The sequence below is a fragment of the Protopterus annectens genome, chromosome 3.part1 (genome assembly GCF_019279795.1).
Source record: "Protopterus annectens isolate FY-2018-M chromosome 3.part1, PAN1.0, whole genome shotgun sequence".
Classification (NCBI taxonomy): Eukaryota; Metazoa; Chordata; order Ceratodontiformes; family Protopteridae; genus Protopterus; species Protopterus annectens.
Window position 1 is genome coordinate 1,305,001,170 of NC_056732.1, and position 21,497 is coordinate 1,305,022,666.

Sequence of the window (21,497 nt, forward strand, 5' to 3'; positions counted from 1 at the left end):
GAAGGAACTGAAAATAATATGGGATAGTTTTTCTTTATAGTGAATACTGTGGTAACACCCTTGTGGGGAGGAGTCTGTCAGACCTCATTGGGGACAAATGCAAAGCTGGAGAAGATGGGTGAGATATTGGGCCTCTCCTGTACTTAAATCCCAAAGGCTGTGACTACAGCAGGGATCCTACTTGAGAAGCTACTGTTATTTTAAGTTCCTTAAGGAGCTTACAGAATTCCTGACTTCAGTTTGCCATTGCTCCTTGGGTATTTTCCAAGTCCATTATTCTAACTTATGTGACCTTGTGGCTAAGGGAGATTCGCAACATTTCTGTTTTGGAGGAATGTCCATATTGTTGCTTCAAGAACAGCCTGGAATTTTTGTTACATTCCTAAGATCCTTGGGGTTCATACTGAACCCCAGAATATGTCAGATCTAATTCTCTGTGAACAAAATACTAATAATGTTGTTGGAAGATTGAGAATGTTTGCATGTTTTGGATGTTTTGGAGATGTGTAGCAGAGTGGTTACTCCACAGAGAATAGAAAGCAAAAAGCCATCTTGTTAAACCAAAGAAATAGTTTAGAGTTTGGCATTTGAAATTCAGTGAAGAAAATAAAGGTCACAGTCAATGAGATACCTCATTTTAGGTGCTGTTATTCCTTAAACTTGAATATTACCACCAGTGCTGGTACCCCATATGGGAGGAATCATATCCCTGAATACTAAAGCTGCCTGTTGTTGAGTGATTTACTTTTATGATCTACTTTATGTGCCTCACACAACTCTACTTTGTGAATGGTAGTTTTAGAGTGCATAGATTGATTACAGAATGTTAGGGAGAAAGTCTGATAGCTATGATTCAAGAAAACGGCTTGTAAATAAACATATTTAGTGGTCTGGAGACAAGCTGAGAATGTACCAGACTTGTGAGGAAAACTGGTAGCATAGTGGTACTGGTGTACCCGAGTAAGGGAATGACTAGCAGAAATTAGAAAATGTCACTATGTAGACTGTTTGTAGGGCAACACTGTGTATTGTGTCCAGCTAAAGCAAACCCGTATATGTAAGAGTAATGGATGGTAGTTCAAATAAAGGTATCAAAGATGGTTAGAAGCATACAGAAAAAAAGTTGTATGAGGGAAATAAACAAAGCTAAATATGCATACCTTAGGGTCTATATTATCATATCGCACACTCAGAAGAGTGAACTGATCGACCCCATTTAAGCAAAAGCTAAAAACGTCAAAACTTCAAAAGAGCGATTATTTTCCAATGGAAAACAATCGCTGTTCCGAAAAAAAAAACTGTAAAACATTACGTAATGTGGGGGGGGGGGGGGCTTTTCCCCCTCCTACTTAAATATGCCAACTCCGAGATCACACTGCAGTGCCGAAAAGGCAAAGTAGCGAAAGAGGCCAAACAAATTCTTTCCCAGGGAAAGAATTCACTGAAAAGCCGCTTTGCTATTTTGCATTTTCGCGCTTTACAGTTCGACAAAGACACATTCGACAACCTGCGTCTGAGACAGCATAATAGGGAGCCCATACCTTAGATGTCATACAGGGATTTGATGACAGACATCAAGGGTACATGAGATTAACACTATACACAAATGTATTTAATGGATAAGGGACATACCTCTCAACTGCACAGATTTTTGCAGTGTGTCCAGACTTTTGCCTTGTATTTTTGGTCCATTTCTCATAAAATTGTTCTTTTCTGGCAAATTAGTAGCAAATCTTTAAAGACTGAAGATAGAAAAATTTTTTTTGTGTGTCTTTCGGCTTTTCCCGGTTAGGGGTTGCCACAGCAGAACTCAGGTCCGCTAATGATTGGCAGTAGACTTTCACGTGCTGGCTTGCTGGGCCTAACGCACAACCTTCAATGAAGGAACGCCCATTCACGCATATCGACACACAGAAGACACTCTAACTGAGAATCGAACGGGCAACGTCTAACTGTGAGGCGACAACGCTGCCGCAACACCACCACAAATAATAATAGATATTTGAGTTTCAGATGTCATACCCTTCAGAAAAATCATGCTAATGCAAAACCTGTTTGTTATTCTATCAACTTTCTAAGTTTGTAAGAGCAATATTTAAAAATTGTCCCTATTTTTGGGACTTTGTCCCACTTTTATATATGGCTTTATCCAGATTTCTTGCTCTAAGAGGTTGAGAGGTATGATAAGGGAACATCAATTTAAGCTGGAAAACAGCAGGGCAAAATAATTTAATTATATGGTTATTTACATAAGCCATTAGCTTTTCATGGGATGGATTGTCCACAGACCAGTTAGGGTAAACATGTTGATGGTGTGCTGGGATGAGTATAAGAAATGTAGCACATTACATATGGCATGCATAAAGTGATGAAGTTTGAAATGTAGAATTTACATTTGGAAGGGACACTGTCAAACTGGTTTGTCCTAGCTATCTTTTTTCTGCCATTAGAGCCTGCACAGATCCTACAGCAATAATTGCAGTACATATTAATTTGATCTGTTTGGAAGCATTTTAACAGATTGATCCAGTTTATCATAGACTGTTGTATAATAAATTCCTATTTTTGTAATGTATTGTGTTGAAAGACATAACATCCAAAAGACTACAAACAGGGGCATGTCTGAACTCAGCTGAAGTGGTCCGTGGAAGTATTTTTCCACCACAATCTGTTGCTGCATTTTCAGACCTAATATTAAGAGGTGTGTACATGCAGGCAGAGTCCTCCTTTGGAGGTTTAAATAGGCTTTGTCTCTACACTATCTGTTTTACCTTTAATGACATTGCCAACTTGTCCATTAGCATTTTATTTTTCTGTACTGACAGCTAAATGTGAGCCGTTTTTCGTTCACTGAAAAAATATTGTTAAAAGTATGCCTATTTGTGTATTACAATTCTTATAGAAAGGCTTCTTGTGTCATAGAGGAAGTAGATGACTGTCATCATAAGTAAAAAAAAAGGGCATAGCTGACATACATTTTTTTTTATTATGCAGTAAAAGGGATCGTCTTTGTCATATATTGCAGCTGTGCTTTGCTTGCTAGCTTAGTGAGTTGATTCTTATATAAACTATATGTACACAGTTATTTAAACTGTTTTTGTGTTTTGTTTGTTTCAGATTATATTCTTTTCATTCTTTTATGAGCGTTTTGTGGAAGATCAAATAAGACAATTTGTAGACCTTTGCTCCATGAGCAATGTAAGTATTTTGATCACATTACATCTATATGATGATTTCTTGCCCATATTTAAACAAACTCTGAAATCTCTTCCACTTTTTCACAGATTTCAGTCTTCATCTTGTCAGACAGATGTTTTGGATATTATATTCATGGTAGATCTGTACATGGACATGCAGATACAAACATGGAAGAAATGAACGCTAATCTAAAGAGGGAAGGGGTAAGCACAGTTTGTAGATTCTTTTCCCACAGTTTGTTCTTAAGTACTAAATGTGTTGCTAGATATGTTAGACAAATTCTAGACTGATACAGAAAATGCATTTTAAGACTTTGAGGTAATCAAGGTACAGTTTATATTGAATTCATTGTTTTTGTAATGCTGTTAGAAAATGAAGTTTCATTGTTCATGAACTGCATTGTAGGTTCATGGGTAAGTATTAGGTTAGTTGCCCTTGCAGGCCATATTAATCTGAGCTAGTCCCCTTTTCGTACTCAAATTAACCTGTCCTATTTGTTTGGAGATTGTCCTTACTCTTCCCATGGTTGATAATTATATATTATCCCTAATGAGAAAAACTGGCATCATACCATAGGTAATTTGAGGGGACCCATGTGTGTGGTGTAAAGTATTAAGAACCTGTCTCTGTCCATTAGGACAGTCCATGGGTAAATTTTCTTTCCATCCATAGATCTAGGTTGTGCTTGAATATGGACAGGGATGAACTTTGTTTTATGTGAATGGAGAGACTGTTCCAGAGCAGCAGTATACTCTGCGAGATATACCTGTCCCTCCAAACCATTCTGCTGATGTTGCAGTTTAGATCCCTAGACTAAGTATTTCTGATGCCATTTGACTTGCTTATGTGCAGTAAATCTATCCGTATTTGGTAAGAGGATGCCTTGTATTCCAGACGCAGGTCACTTCTTAGTCTGTAGGATACCAAAAATTGTGACAGGGCTTTGATTCAGTCCATGTAGAACATGCTATTTAGGCCTTGTATCCTTTTTGTAAGGTATCTGTGTGGATGTTCTAGTTGATGCATATGTCTGGACAGATGCATGCCAAAGGGAGCTGTATATTCAATGACTGGCCTAGTCAGGGCTGAGTAAAGGGAGACAACATCCCTAGATGTAGACACAGTTCTTTTATTTATAAGCTGTGCAATATAGAATGACTTTCTTACAACAGTGGACACATGTTGGTCAAAATAAGGTCATTAACCACATAAATTCTTAAATCCTGAATAACTGGGTCAACTTTTAGGGATGTATAGTTAATTTAGTAGTTCCCTGGTAGAGAGGAATGCTGGTGAAAAAGAGGATTTCAAGTTTTGAAACTGAAGAAGCGGAAGAAGGGAAAGAGAGTTCTGAATCTGAGAGACAGATAGTAAGGTGGATACTGAGCAGAATAAAGGTGTGAATTAAAAAGGGTATTGAATTAGATGCAAAGAAAGAAAAAAGGTTAAAGTTAATGCAATGCCATTAAATGTTAGCAGTATGGAAACAATGTGAGAAGAATGGTTCTATTAGAGTGGTGTAAATGTATTTATTATGTGCAAGAAGTGGAAGTTAGTAAAATCAAGAATATTGCATTGATTTGGGGGAAGGAAATAGCGTGGACAACAGGGAAATTTATTTATTTATTTACATACATTTGTTGACTGGGAGAGTCTGACTGGATGCAGGTCTGTTTTCAGCGGTGGCCCGGGGAGCAAAGCTCCACATTCAAATGTTACAGACATTATACAATTTGAGAAACATATCTTAAAAAAAATTATAGACGTTGTTACAGTTGTAGAACATAGTACAAGATTAAAACAAAGTTGTAAAACAGCTGTAGAACATAAATACAAGTTTAAAACATAGTGACAGATGTTGAACATAGTTACAGATGTAGATATATATGTTCAGGAATTGCAGTCTTGGTTAAAAATAACGACGTTGAAATGTAATAGTTAGGAGCATTGGGAAAGATAATGGTGGGGGATATAAAAGTGAAAATGAAACCGATTAGACTCACTATAGTATATGCAGATATGATTATAGGTGACAGGAAAATAGTGTTTGAAGAAAAAAAGACATTTGTTATAGTTAATTTGACTTGGAGAATTTGTGTGATGTAAGAAAGGGAAAGAAAAATTACAGAAGATATTAAAACAATTCAAGAAGAAATGAAAAAATTGTAAGTTAAAGTTAGGGAAACAGATAATATTTGCTGTATTGTGTTCTGAATACCTGAAATTAGTTGGGGCGAGAAAAAAGGAGGCAGATTTTTCTGATTACATGGGCAGTAATTAGTGAAAAAAAAAAGTGATAAACGAAGAAAAAGGGGATAAAGACCTTAAAAAGAAATGAATTACACGGTGAATGTTTAGAGAGAGAAGGAAAAGTTATGGCATAATCACTTGTAAATGAAGCAGACGTACACACATTTAGTTTATTAGTAGACAGTATACAAGGAAACTCACAAAAAAGTGGAAAGAAAATTAGAAAATATTATTCAAAAGAAAAATTATGAATATTTATTGGGGTTGAGAAGTGAGAATTTTGAGGTCGCTGAGAAAAGGGTGTATGACCAAAATAAAAAGTGAAAAGGTTTTATTTAGGTAGACATTCTTGAAGAGAAAAAAAGAGAAGGCATCACCTTTTCTGGGAAAAGTGAAATGCTTTGGAAGAAAAATTTATGCAATGGAAGATGTGCATGGAGAGAGAAAGTATAAACAAGGAAATAATGGATATAGTCGAAATGTGTGTAGAAATTATATATGGAGACATTCAGATAGAGTAGGAGGGAAATTGAAAAGTGGAAAAATATCAGAAAGGAAATAGAAAAGGAAATTACAAGAAAAGAGTTGGAGGAGATAAATGAAGGGACAAAATAGTTGGACGCTTGGCTAGATTTAGGATATGATTTTTGTAAGGTAATGTCTGCTACTGAGACAGAGGGATTTTTGGAGGTTATAAATGTATGAATGAATAAGAAAATAAGAGATTTGTAGTGGGGTGATTATATGGAAGAAAGGTAAGAGAAAGGAAATAAAAAAATGGGGCCATATAACATTAGACAGAACAGATTGCAAAGTTTTTTTATAGAAGTTATTCAAAAAAGAACAATAAAAGGTGTAGAAGTAATGAGTGAGGGCAGAAGGGAGAATGGAATCCTTATTTTTGTAAAAGAGGTGGCAGGTAGACTGTTAGGGGATAAAGATGGTGGAGTTATGTGGTATTATGAAAGCATTCCATAGTATGAATTATAAGTACATTTGGAAATTTTTACATGAATATGGTATTAGAAATTGTTAGATATAATTTTATCAGTTTTTGAAATGTCATATGTTTTTGTAGTGGTGAACAGATGAAGAGCAAAAAAGTTGAAAAAAAGAGGAATAAAGGAAAGGTGTCCATTGCGCATGTGGTTATTTGTGATGATTATGAATACAGTAATACAAAACTGTGCAAGTAATATGGAGAAGGCAAGATGGGAAGTGAGAGATGGAAGGGTTACTTTTAATGCTGTGTTATGCAGATTGTTTTGAACTGATAGCAAAATATATGTTATGGATAAAATAAATTATGATAAGGATACAGAGTATGTTTGGGGAAAATTGGTTTGAAGCTAAATAAGCAACAGATATAAAGGTTTGGGGGAGTGGTGCAAAGTAGTAGGGTTTATTTTACAAACAAAGAAATGTGTGATTTGAGAAAAGGATACAGGAAGCATTAAGTTGTAGTAGAACAATGGAGAGAGATATTGGGGAAAATTAAAAAAGTAATCAGATTGATGAAAGGGAAGGTTTTTAATTTGTGTTTCAGGAAAAAGATAAACATATGTTAAATACTTGTGTTCTAGGAAAGTTAGCTTATTTAGACCGTGTGTATATATTTCCCAGTTTTGTGGAAAAGGAAGTAGTATAGGTTCATAGGTAGGCACTAGACTATCGGCCCAAGGGCCTAAGTAAGCCTAGCCAACAAGGTTCCCTGGCTTATGCCACCCAAGAAAGTTAATTTCCTGTGCCCCTGTCGTGCAGAGCCACAGAAGTGATCCCTGGGTTGTATTTTCTATTTCCCATCCACTCATCAAGGTTTATAGGAAGTCTCTGGGACAGGAATCTATCCCTCCAGCATGTCCTGTTTATTGTGATGAGAAGGTTTAGGTCCCTAGAGCATGTAGCTCGGAGGGATTGGGATTTCTTTAGGTGTAGCATGTCCAACAGCTCTGGGAGCTAACAAGCCTGTACTTCAGAGAAGTAGATACCAAACAGGAGAGGTCCCAGGACTGAACCCTGTGGTACTCCACGTCTCACTGGTTTGAAGTCAGATTTGGAGTCTGCAACTTTTACAGTGTGGGTTCTGTCAGTGAGCCAGTTGGCAACCCATCTTGTGACGTAGGGATTTATACCTAGTTTAGTGAGTTTAGCTGTAATTCCAGAATGGGGGATGGTGTTGAAAGCCTTGGCGAGGTCAAGATAGGCTGTGTGAACCATCTCAACCTTGTCTACGGCTTTGGTGACTGCCTCAAAGAAGTTGTTCAGCTTCAGAAGGCATGATCTGGCTTTCACAAACCCGAACTGGGTGGGGGTCCGAGTTTGGAGGTTACCAATGTCTTTGAGTTCCATGATACGTTCCATGGCCTTGCAGACCAAGCTCATCAGGCTAATAGGGTGATAGTTCCCAGGATCAGTGGTGGCTCCCCCTTTGTGGAGTGGGATAACTGTTGATGTGTGCCATTCAGTGAACACAAAGCCTGACGTGAGACTATGATTGTTAAGGGCAGATCCTGCCTCTTAAACCTGGTTGATTTCTTTGAAACAGTCACCAAGGCCATTGACGAGGGGAAGGTGGTCCACACAGCCTACCTGGACCTCGCAAAAGCCTTTGATACAATACCCCACTCGAGCATTATAGATAAGCTCACCAGCTTAAATATAAACCCCTATGTCACTAGATGGATTGCAAACTGGCTCAAGGACAGAACCCACATGGTTAGAATTGCTGGAGCCATTAAGTCCAAAAAAGTGCCAAGGTCCGCTGTAAAGTGATCCAGACAATTTTATTTTCACAAAGTTAAAAAAGCCACGCTACTTCCTGGTCTCGATAACAGCAATGCCACCAGTAGAATAAACGCTCTTACATACACATTAAGCAAACTGCGTTTTCGTCATAAAGACTTCATCAGACAAAGTAAAAAACTTTAACACACATTTAAATACCTAATTAAACTGATTAAAATCTATTTCATTGGCTATATTTCTACCAAACCTATTCAAACACACCAATCCAAACTTCTAATTCATTTGATTCATTAATATTAATGTCTGTATCATGAAAGTGCTCCGTGCTTTTAATTAAAAACACGTTATAAGAATTTTTTTAAAAACTGACATTCAACATTAAAAACTAATCCATTGTTTATATATAATATGAATAAATAAATAAATAATTGAATAAATAATGGTTAAAAAACTATTTTACCACTGAATATATAACAAATAATTTAGTGTAAAGGACTAGGGATACCATCCTATACTAATGCCCTCTAGTGTCCACAATCAGAACTACTCTATAATTTGTTAGCCCTTATTTTTAATAGGGGTGTTATAGTTAAAAATTCGTTCATTCCTGGGCTAGTGTTGGAATCCAAGTACACCTGCCACCATAGTTCCTTATTTTCCAGGATTTCCTCCCAAAGTCCTCCCCTATTGTCGGGTTTAACTTGGTCCAACACAAAAAATTCATATCTAGCTTCAGGACATACATTACAGTGTTTATATAGTGCATTAGTATTTTTAGCTTTGGAAATATCATAATAATGTTCGTAAATTCTGCGTTTCAAACATCTCTCAGTCTTTCCAACATAGAAAGACTGACATATTTTACATATAGCAATATAAACAACTCCCCTACTTTCACAATTATAGTAAGCCCTGCTTTTAATTCTTCTCTTCCTACTATCTATATATATTTCTGCCTTGTGAATTATATATGGGCATTGATGGCATCTTCCACATTTATATGTCCCATACCTCTTAATGTTACTATCCCTAACCTTCTTATATCCTCTTTCTAAAATTGTTCCTATATTAGGTGGGTTTTTGAATACTATCTTGGGTTCCATTCTGGTTATCTCTTCTATATCCGTTAGAGTACTAAACTTTTTCCATTCTTTTTTAAAAATATCCCTTAGTTTTGTATTGGAACTATTGTATTCCAAAACTAAACTTCTCCTGTAACTTACTTGGTCATTCTCCTTACTACTTGTTTCTACAATATGTCCCAACCCCATTTTAGACTCATTACCCTTACCCAGTATAGGTTCAAATCTACCCAGTCTTCCATCCTCTACTTCTCTTCTTAACTTGTTTATAAACCCCTCTGGATAGCCACGTTCCCTAAACATATTGTGTAATAAATTACTTTCATCCTGGAAGTCTAAGTCATTAGATGTCATACGGGAACCTCTTACAAATTGTCCTTTGACAATGTTCTTCTTACTGTGGAGTGGGTGGGCGCTATTGTAATGTAAGTAAGAGTTGACATAGGTCTCCTTTCTATACACCTTACTCTCAAATTTACCTGCTCTTTTGTATATTTCTATGTCTAGGTATTTCAGGGATTCTGTACTGATAGTATAAGTAAACCTCAAGTATTTAGTAGTATGATTGATATATTCCATAAATTCCAAAAAACTTGCCTCACTCCCAATCCAAAAAATGACAATATCGTCTAAAAATCTATGGTACAATGTCCATAGTTCTTTAAACTTACAATTAATAATAAACTGCTCCTCCCATTTAGAAAGTACGATATTCGCATATGTGGGGGCACAAACGGCCCCCATTGACACCCCTGTCTTCTGTTTGTAGTATTCACAATCAAACGTTATAAAATTATATTTTAACACTGTGTCCATTAATATCACACTTGCTACTTTGTCATTGAGACTCAAGAGGTCATCCTCAAACAGCCGTGTCAGACTCCAAACCAGTTACAAGTGGTGTCCCACAAGGCTCAGTCCTAGGACCTCTCTTGTTCGGTATATATTTCTCGGAGGTACAGGCCAACACGGAAGGACTGTGGCTGACCAAGTTCGCAGATGACTGCAAACTGGGCACCATAATCGACTCTCCAGCCGACATAAGCATCCTCCAAAAGGGCCTCATAGAAACAGACAACTGGTGCCAGAGCCATGGCCTCAAGCTAAATGCCAAAAAGTGTATAGTCATCCCCTTTGGCAAAAACAAAGTGCCCACAAATTACCACATAGGTGGTAATCCATTAAGTACAGAAGAAGTAATTAGGGACCTGGGGACCCAAGTTGATAGCAATCTCTCATTTGACAACCACATGGCCAAAGTGGTTAGAAAAACATTTTATATAGCCCACCTAATCATGAAGGGATTCACATCTAGATCAGGGGAGGTCATCATGCCTCTTTACTCATCCCTCATCAGGCCCATAATTGAGTACAATGCCCCTTTTGGGATGTACCTTACCAGACACCTGCAGCAACTGGAAAGACCCCAAAAGTACCTCACCAAGAGGATCAAAGGGCTCAAACAGATGCCATATGCTGCCCGGTTAAAGAAACTCCAGCTCTATTCAGTGGCATACCGCCTGTTCAGAGGCGATCTGTGCTGACGTATAAAGCCATGTCCAACCCGGAATTAATGGACATGCTGCACCTCAGAAAATCCAAATCCCATCGAGCTACGCGCTCGAGAGACTTGAACCTCAGCACTGAAATAAATAGGACATGCTGGAGGGACAGATTCATAACCCAGAGGCTCCCTTCACTCTGGAATAAAATCCCAGTCCAGGTTAGGCAGAGTCCCTCATTGACTCTATTCAAGAGGAATCTTGATGAGTGGATGGGAGATCGTAGGTTTACCCCGGGTATCACTTCTGTGTCACTGTTAGACAGAGGCACAGTATACTAACCTCGAAAAAGGGCATAGCAAAATAAATTTAAAATGGGTGGCGAAAGCCAAACACATTCTGGCTAGGCTTATAAATGCCCTAGGGCAGATAGCCTAGTATGAACCTATGAACCTATTATATATTTTTTTTATTTTTGTGATGGTATTAAATTTAAACCTGGCTAACAGAGGAATTGTTTTCAGTGATAAAAAATGGGGTCTAGTTTTCTTTTTTGCACCAGGTAATTTATTTGGGGTGTAAAAGTTATATTTGAAAAAAAGTGATCCAACACTATGAATGTTACTGCCTAGAAATTATAAAGAAGTATTAGAAGGTGGGAGAAGGGAAAAGAGTATGAAAGAAAAATGAGAATGTGGAAGATTAAGATGAGCAAGATAAAAGGAGAGAAGAGAACTTGGTATAATTAAATTATTAAAGACATTTTTGTTTATCCTTGGATGAGATTAGTTAGTGGTGTAAAGAATGCAGTAAAAGAAAGGGGGAAGAAATTTGAAGGATTTAATGCAGAATCATTCTGTTAGCTGCATTGTTAAAGGAAATATGAAATTAAAAGTAACGGAAGATATGTAATGTTGAAGAAACATCTCGTTCTTTCTTTTTAGACTGTACAAAATGAGGTATTCTGAATTGGAAACATTTTGGAGGAATGGACACAAATATGGTGTTTTATGGCAAGCATAAAGGGGTGGTAACAGAGATAGCTAAATGAGATGTAGTTCTTTTTGTAGCAGTATGGTGTCTATGAAAAAGATGATATGAAAAATTGTTGTATGATGAGGCAAGAAGTGATGAAAGAATTAAAAAGATGGTTGTGGAAGAAGGGATTGGGTAAAATTAGGAGGAAAGAAAATGTAACAAAACAAATGTAAAATTGTATTGTATAGAGAATGTGTAAATAAAGCAACCCCTACTCTTTTCAGAAAGAGCTGTGGGATCTTTTACATTCCCCTAAGCTACAATTAAGCTGAGGTAGATGGGATTTCGATTTAATGTCTCAACCAGCACACAGCATGCTAAGGACTGCAGATCTTGTGTTATGCTGCACTGCAGCATCAGTATTGGAAAATTAATTGAAGCATGTGGAGGTAGAAATAGAATTCACAGCCTTCTGATCTTTCAGTACCAAAGACAAGTATGCTACTGACACTGCATAACTTTGTGTTTGTAATATGTTTTGGTTCACTTGGTTAGTCCTACTTGATATGCCATATTTCAAGGAGGTGATATTCACAGCTGTGGGCATAAAGAGGCATCAAACTTGTGTCACATTGCATGAAAGTGCTGGGGAGGGTAATTGATAAACATGTACTCAGAATAGTAGAAAGTGAGATAGAAGATGACCAGTTCAGCTTCATTTCAGGAGGCAGTACAATCAACCCAGTGTTTGAAGTAAGACAGGTATTGGAAAAGAAGCTAGAGATGAGGAAAGAGTCCAACTTGGCATTCTTAGACTTGGAGAAAACATAACAAGGTTCCAAGTAAGCTGATTTGGGCAGTCCTATGATGGTTCGAAGTCCTGGAAGCATTGGTAGAATAAGTGCAGGTTATGTACAAGGACCCAGTGATTTAAGTGTGATCAGTCCTGGGACCCACAGAGGGGTTGCCAGTAGACGTTTTGTTTGCATCACAATTTGGCTCTGATGCCACTTCTGTTCATACTGGTGATGGACTGCATTGACAAACTGGATGTAGGAGACAAACAAAGTTGTTTGCAGATGATGTAATGTTGCAAGCAGAATCTGAACAGGAACAGGCACTTATAGAAAGTGATGGAGGAATTTAATACAAAACTTAAAGCACATAGAATGAAAGTTAGTACAGAGAAGGTAACTGTTATGCCAGCAAATGGGGAATTCAGAAGATGCTGAAAAAAAAGTAATGGAATAAGTTTACTCCAAGTATATGAGTGGGATAGTTGAGGAAAAGTGAAGTCTGAATGACGAGGTCAAAGCTAGAATCAGAGGGACTGCAGCCAACTGACAGAATGTCAGGGTATTGTGTTTCAGAAGAATGCAAAAGAAGCTGAAAATAAAGTGTACAAAGTTGTGGTATGATTAGTACTAGTCTATGATACAGAAACCTTTGCAATGAAGGCAGAGCAGAGAAGTGATGGAGATGAAGTGCTGGGAAAGGTGGTAGGATGCACCCTGTGGAGCACATGACATAATGATATCAGAGAGGATGCCAGAGTAGTTCCACTTGCAGAGAAGGTTAAAGAGAACAAATTGTGCACTTTTTGGGCACATGTACAGGATAGCTGAAGTGGATTTGCATGGGAGAGGAAGAAGAAAGGCAAGAGCAAACAAAGGACGGTCCAGGACAGAGATGGATGGGTTGCATGAGAGAAGACCTGTGACAGGCATGACTTTCAAAGTAGAAGAATGGCCCTGAATCAAGAAAGGTGGTATGGTTCACACAACACCCCAAAGCCATGCAGAAAAATGGGAAAATAAATGGGATAGACTATGATGGCATGAAGGCAATTACTGAGACTTCATATAACCAAGTGGACCACAGTGTAGATATGAGTGCAGTTATGGCACTCACATTTTCTGAATACACAACCAACCAATATTTTACAGGTATTATGCTCTGATGATGGGAGGGCACATCTGATATCTGGGACAGGATGACACAGCTGTGGGCAAAGTGTGGCATGATGTTTTGCAGAGAGACAGAAATCAGTCTGATTGTAGTAACAGTAAACTAACTGTCTTATACTGAAATTGGAAGGTGGATTGAAAATTTCACCTCTAATAATAAATTAAGGGAAATGTAAATAAGATATTTGTGAGCTGCAAAAAAAATGCTGGAGTGTATTTTCTCCTGGAGAATGTTCACCTGCTGGATGTGTCTGTTATGAAAAAAAGTCTTGATACGCTGGAAATTTTATACTATATCACAGCATGGGTATTTCAAAATGTTTTTTATAGCTACTTTATGTTGAGAGAGGAGCTTGGTGTCCATGGAATGACTGTGTGATGTCAGTAGATCATTAGCAAGTTTTATATACATTGTAGAGTGATGTGATTTTTCAGGGAAAAAAAAGTCTAAAGTTGAACTTTCTAAACCGTGTAAGTAGGTTTTCAACTGCAGAATTTGGATTATTCTTGGCACTGGACTTTTGAAGAGAATGTGGTATTAATTGAAAAGTAGAGGACATTTACAGGTAGACTGTGTATGTAACAGAATTAACTGAACAAAAAAAAAATACGTTGATGTGTAAGAAACTGTTATGATGGATTCAGAAAAGGAAATTGGCAAAAAAGTGCAGAATTTATAAAACCAAAGATGCAGTTCAGGAAGGAAAAAGAAGAGAAGTGGACATTAGTAATACCTGTTTAACAGAAAGTAGAAGATCAGGAGAAAGATACTACAGAGGTGTTTAGAGGGTAGAGAAAGATACTACAGAGGTGTTTAGAGGGTAGAGATGTCCTTCCTTAAATCACTGTTGCGGTATTCCATAATGTTGAGTTATCTTGTCAAACCCAAAACCTTCCATAGATCTATACATACAATGTTTGACCTAAGCCCATGGTTGTAAGGGTACATAAGTGGACGTATAAGCATAAATCCTCAGACTGTCTTGCCACCAACCCGAACACAGGTTTCACACCTGTCGATCTGTTCTCTGCATGGTTGGTGTACGCTGGCCTTCACTTCACATAAGTGCCCTCTTGGGGAATCTTCCTTATTTTTTTTTTCAGTTACATTGCAGTTTGTTGCTCTATTAGATGTCAGCTAGGAGGGGGAAGTGCAACTGCAGTAAGCAAATTCCCCTGCAAGGATTTCCACTCCTGATGTCTTTTCTGCTTAGGTGTAGAGCACTACTAACAAAATAGAGTCTGTCAGTCCTTTGCTTGAGAGACCTTAATCACATTTTTCATTTCTCATTTATTACTTGGAAACTCTAGAGCCTTATGTGCCTCACCCAAGCAAAGATGGCAGACCCTCTTACCTTGGTGTCCTGCCTGCTCAAAGAAAAAGTCTGAGGCTTAGGTTTGATATCGTAACTGTGTAGTCTAACTCAGACATACCTGCAGAGGTTTTGGAACCCATGGTACATCTGACATCTTAGACTCCTGCTACCCCGACCCCACCTTATGGTGTCTGAGGTTCACACATCTGAAACAACTGAAGTTACCAGTGATGGTGAGAAGGGGAACCCCACTTAATTCCTGAAGGACCCATAGGCATACAGCAAATCCTCATTTGATAGGAAATTGCAGGTTCTCTTCTTGAGGTTTATCAGAAGTGGAAGACTCTATGTTTAGTCAAAGCAGATGTCACCCACAGGAAAAAGAAACAAAAAAAAAGTTTCTTCCCCTCAGACTTCGAAGTAAAAGGAGTGAATGGATTTTTCAAATGTCGTATTTAAGGCCATAATGGTACTTACCACCATCCTTTGTTGGTCCTGCTACTACTACATTTTCTCTTGCTACTCATTTCTTATGAGGAAGATGAAGATGAATCAGACTCTGATTAGTACTCCTTCGCATATTCATCCCAGATCCATTTGCCAGGCCAAGTGGCTTCTGATGATGAAAATTCCCTTTCTCCTGACTCTTCTGTTGAATAAGCTTCATTTGGGGAACCTTTAATATTATACGTTTTGAATTGAAATCAAAGCTGAAATTCAATGGAGATGCTATAACCTCTTGGAAGTAGGCACCTCATGCATCTTGAACTTATTTTATCTATGATGGCTTAGGCTTCCCAAGTGGCTAGGCACAACATTAAATGCAGCTATGCATGGTTGCAATCTCGGCCCCTCCCAGAGGATATTAAGGCAAAAGTCTTATATCCTCCAAAAAGGACCTTTTGTTTGGCCCAGATGCTGCCAATCTTTTCAAACAGTTAGAGAAGCAAGGTATAATTATGAAGGTCTATAGACAGATCTTTTTTAATCTTGCGCCAACATACCAAAGGAATTGCCTTGCAAAACCCACCTCCTTTGCTCACAGGGAATCACGGGCTTCTTATAAGACAAAGGAAATGCCTAGGAAAAGATTCCATGACAAACCAGACAGGTACTCCAGATCTGGGAGGTTTCCTTACCCAGACAAGTCTACCTGACTACCTTCTGCCCCCTTCCCACCCCTCAGTTTATCCCTACTCATGTTCAGAAGGCTCACCTCATCCCTTGAAAACTTGCTACTCATCACTTAAGACAAATGTATTCTTTCAGTCATTCCAAATTGGTACAAAAATGACTTTTAAAGATGATCCTCCATTCATTGGCATCCCTCCTCCTTTACAAAATCAGATACAGTTGCTCTAGCCCATCATTTAAACCTTGCTCTAGTAAGGCACAATAGAACAGGTGCCTCCACAATATGTGGGAAAATGGTTTTATTCCAGACTGTTCCTCATCCCAAGAAAAAGAGGAGACTGAAGGCTGATACTGGATCTCTCCACTCTCAACACCTTTCTCTTCTCCCATCTTTCAAGATGTTGTCCCTGCGTACTCTGCATTCATTCATTTTTCCTTGAGTCTTCCTGGTGTCTTTGAACGTAAAGGATGCCAATTTTCAATTCCTGTTCACTTTGCTTATAGGAAATTTCTGAGTTCGGCTAGCTCATTGCATCTTCAGTTCTCTAATTTGTCTTTGAGTCTCTGCAGCCGCAAGAGTCTTCGCAAAGTGCTTTTCCCCAGTCGTACCTTCCTCAAGGACTCAGGGAATCCAGATATTCCCTTATCTGGATGACTTGTTAGTACAAGCATCTTCTCGGCAGATAATCTTAATACTTTTCAACATCACCATGTTCCAACTTCAGGGACTGGATTTCACAATCAACCTAAAGAAGTCATCAATGAAGCTAACCCAAGACCTAGTTTTCTTTTAGGGTGCAGACTAGACACCAAACTGGCTTTTTCTTCACCAGAGTGCAAAGCCTAACCAGTTACTTCCTTTCTCTTCTCTTTTCTTCTTCTTTTTTTTAGTCCTGTACTGCAAAAAGAGATCCTCAAAGCACAAAGTTTCATGGCAGCAACAATCCCCATGTTCCCTGTGCCACACTCCATACAAAGAAGATCCAGTGGTACCTGAAATCCACCCGGTCCCAACATTTTCATCCCTTGGACACACTGATTCCTGTCCTGTCTTGCCTAAAGAAATAAATACTGTGGTGGATATCACAGATAAAGCTCAACACAGATGTTCTTCGTGTTTCACTGTTGCAGTCATTACACTTGGGTTATCCTGCTGGCAGGCTACCCTCAGTCGGCCTGAATTCCAAAGTCTAGGTCCGACGTCGGTTGCTGTCGCCTCTTCCCCGACGTCAGTGTGCCAGGGGTATAAAAGATGCAGCCAACGCCATTTTCTTCAGTCTTTCTTGCCGCACAGTGCCCAAAGCAGAAGCAGTTTGCAAGTGCCGGTTGGCCGACTCCTGAGATTTTCGTGTTTAAATTTCAGATCCGAAGTCTTCATTAAAAGCTAAGTACCCCATTGGGGAAAACTTTTTTCTTGCTCCAGACCGATGTCAGAAAAAGTTAATAATTGTATTTCTTGTGGGAAGCAAATACCTCATAAGGATTTTCATTCTTACTGTATTCCTTGCCTAGGCCCTGACCACGACGTTGCTTGTTGTCAGTTTTGTGCTAGATTTAAGCAGCACACTAAAAAGCACCGGTACAATTTTGCATTTCACTATTTTGGCAGAAGATTTAATTACACGATGCCGTCGGATAGCCAACTGACTACCGCAATTCAAAAGAAACACAAAGAAAAAGAGAAGGACAGGCATCCGAGGTCTAAAACCGACGACGAGGCTTCTTCTAAGCCAGTCACCGGTTCGCTGGCTCTCAGTGGGGCACTTTTGCAGCCCCTGACGCCCGCTACTTTGGACCCGCAGGCCGCTATAGACTCCCACGTGGAGTCGCCTAGGTTGCTGGATGCTCAAGGTATTGGACCTTCGGAAACTATATTCCCTCAGATGGGTCCGGAGCCGCCGAGCAGGCATCGGCTTCTGAGGGGGTTTTCAGACTTACTCAATTGTACATTAAAGCGACTCCAGCTACAAAGGCAAAGACTAAAGCATCTTTAAAGACAAAGAAACAAGTACAACAGCCTCGTGGTCAGGCCTCCATGCCCAAAAAACAGATGCTCAAAATGGCCGAAGACTTAATTACTTTGATCAGGGGTTCCCATCTCCCTCCTGATAAGAGGCCTAGGCAAGAGACAGAATATGAATCTTCAGATCAGGTTTCCATTTCTTCAGATTCCTCTTCTGATCAGGAATACTATCTTCCTCCCTATGCGGATTCTGATGCTGAAGAATCTATCCCTTCAGCCTCCCCTCCTGAGGATTACTCTTTTGGGGAAACCTTGCACACCATGAGGGAACATTTCCACTGGGAGAGCCAAGATTATTCTGAATCTAAGAAAAGGCTCAGGGACTTCCTTTTACTCCCACAACACAGGCCCCTAGCTATTCCGCCTGTGTTAGACATTGTAGATGATGTATTTTCAGAGTCCAGTCTGACCCCTGACTCCTTACCTCCAGCTCCTGTTAAGCCGGACAGGTATTACAGGGTACCTGCTTTCATAAATTCCTTTTTAAAAACCCTGCTGCTGACCCAGAAACTATTTCTCAGGGTCCCAAAGGGGTGAAGGCATCCACTGCAAAAAAACCCTACCCCCTCCAACAGGGATTCTAGGGCATTAGACAGATGGGGAAAGAAGATTTACACCTCTGCTACCTTGGCTATAAGGGCTTTAAATTGTCAGTTTCATATGCTCAAATATCAGCAATATATTATGTCACTGCTTAAACAGAAAATGTTGTTAAATTCTGAAGGTGCAGAAAACAAAGAAATGCAGGATTTATTGCATGCAGCTGAGCAAGTTGGAAAGCATACTTTGCAATGTGGTTTTGATTCTTTGGAGGCCTCCTGCAGGGCCGCTGTCACGGGTTCTGTCATTAGGAGGCATGCTTGGTTAAAGGAACAAACTTTACCAGATCATGTTAAAGAAAAATTATTAGATGCTCCATTACAGCATGATACTTTGTTTGGTGTTAAAGCAGAAGAGGTGTTAAAGAAAATGGAGGACAAAGCTAAATCTATGCAAACAGTCAAGGATTTCTTACAGGTACAACCTCCAAGATTTAGCAGACACTGGCCTACAAAGAATTGGTCCTTTCCAGTGTCGGACAGACCACAAAGGGGCAGATACAGACACCCAAGGGGCAGATCCCAGCCCCAAGGTTCATACAGGCCTAAACAATGGGGTGCTTCTACCTCCAAAAGTGGAGAAGACAAAGCACAGCCTTACAGGAAACAGTCCCAATGACTCCCCCCTGCCTGCGCCAAGCACTTATCTTCTGGCAGCACCTTTAGGGGGAAAACTAGCACTTTTTCCTCAAAATTGGCACATAATAACCCAGGAAAAATGGGTCTTAGACATAGTGTTACGGGGCTACAAGTTTCACTTTCATACCCTGCCAAGGGCAAACGGTTGTAACACAAACACTTGGTAGAGAAAACCACTTTATAAAGCGGTTTTCTCTATCAAGTGTTTGTGTTAATATCAGTTTTTGCAGCTTGTTTTTTCTTGTCTGATAAGGGCAATCGGTTGGCCAGACCTACCAAAAAAACAATGGGCAGAGGCACAAAAACAAGTCTCATCCCTCATGGACATGAGGGCCATTCAACAAGTACCACAACAAGAGCAGGGACAAGGATTTTATTCAAGACTGTTCTTGGTACGCAGAAAGGACAAAGCCTGGAGACCAATACTGGACCTATCTATTCTAAACACATATCTGGATATACCAAAATTCAAAATGTTGACCTTACAGCAGCTTCTGCCCATGCTGGGCAAGAAGGCTTGGCTTGTGACTTTAGACCTAAAAGAGGCATACCTGCATGTCCCAATCAGACAGATATGCAGAAGATACCTCTGATTCAAAGCTGGCTCAATGCACTATCAATTCTCTGCACTGACCTTTGTCTTATCTACTGTGCCCAGGGTCTTCACAAAGTGCCTGGCCCCAATAATTGCTTTCTGTAGACAAAAAGGAATACAAATATATCCTTACTTGGACGACTGCCTCATACAAGCAGAGAACAAGGACATTCTACTACAGCATCTGGCGTTTGTAAAAAGATTGCTACCATGCCTAGGGTACACAGTCAACGAACAGAAATCAAAACTAATACCCTCTCAAGAGATAATATTCCTGGGTGCAAGCTTAAATACAACTGCCCAGATGGCTTATCTCACGCCAGACAAACAAAGGCAACTAACTACCTATTTCAAATTGTTGGCAACAAAGGCCCAGTTATCTGCAAGAAAAATTCTGCAGGCTTTGGGCTTCATGGCATCCTGCATTCTACTAATTTCATATGCAAGACTGCATATGAGGAAACTTCATTGGTACCTAAAAAGTGTTTGGACTCAGCATTGCCACAGCCTGGAAACAATAATTACTCTCATTCCCTGCCTGCAACAGGAGTTTCAATGGTGGGCGAAGGCCTGTCACCAGAACAGGGGACAGCCATTCACCTTACCCCCAGCCAGGCAGACATTGACAATGGATGCATCAGATTATGCCTGGGGAGCACACATGGCAGGAAGATGTATTCAAGGCACATGGTCCACCAACCAAATGCATCTACATATCAATCAAAAAGAGATGCTAGCTGTTCAGAATGTCCTGACAGCCCTCAAGGACCTACTTCACCCGGGACAACTACTGATAGAGACAGACAATACCACGGTCATGTGGTATATAAACAAGCAGGGAGGCACTCATTCTTACCCCCCTCTGCAGACTAGCCATGAGTTTGTGGGACACAGCATTGACTTACCAAGTACATCTGCAAGCACAATTCCTGCCAGGAAAGATAAATACTCTGGCAGACAACCTAAGCATAAACCTCATAGATCCCCACGAGTTGAAATTGGATCCACAAGTCTTCAACATGATAACAAGGAAATGGGGATGCCCGGACATAGACCTATTTGCCTCTCCTCACAACTGCCAGCAAAAGAGATTCTGCACAAGGACTTATCACAGATAAGCATGGAAAGTGGATGCCCTATCTTTCAGCTGGTAAAACTTAACAGTATATGCCTTTCCTCCACTGCCTCTCCTCCCCAAGGTACATCTAAAGGTCAGACAAGAGAAGCCAAAAATGATACTGATTGCCCCAGACTGGCCCCGCCAGTACTGGTATCCAATCCTAAGGAACTTGTCTCAATGCCCAGCCTGGACCTTACCTCAAATACCTCACCTACTGTCCCAACAAAACAATCAGATCCTGCACAGCCAACTCAAAACCTTAAATCTGGCAGCATGGCGGATAATGTAGTCATACAAAACACACCTCTCACTAAAGCGGTGATGGATGTCATTTTGGAGGCCAGGAGGC

General features: G+C 39.6%; 1 protein-coding gene across 1 annotated transcript in view; it reads left to right on the forward strand.

Annotated features, from left to right (window-relative positions):
* Nucleotides 1-21,497, forward strand: part of TMEM67 (transmembrane protein 67) — a 4,866,727-nt gene that overhangs the window by 3,730,510 nt on the left and 1,114,720 nt on the right. The window contains exons 20-21 of the mRNA XM_044066290.1: nt 3,118-3,198; nt 3,285-3,401. Coding sequence (XP_043922225.1) covers nt 3,118-3,198; nt 3,285-3,401 — 198 coding nt within the window. The remainder of the gene's footprint in view (nt 1-3,117; nt 3,199-3,284; nt 3,402-21,497) is intronic.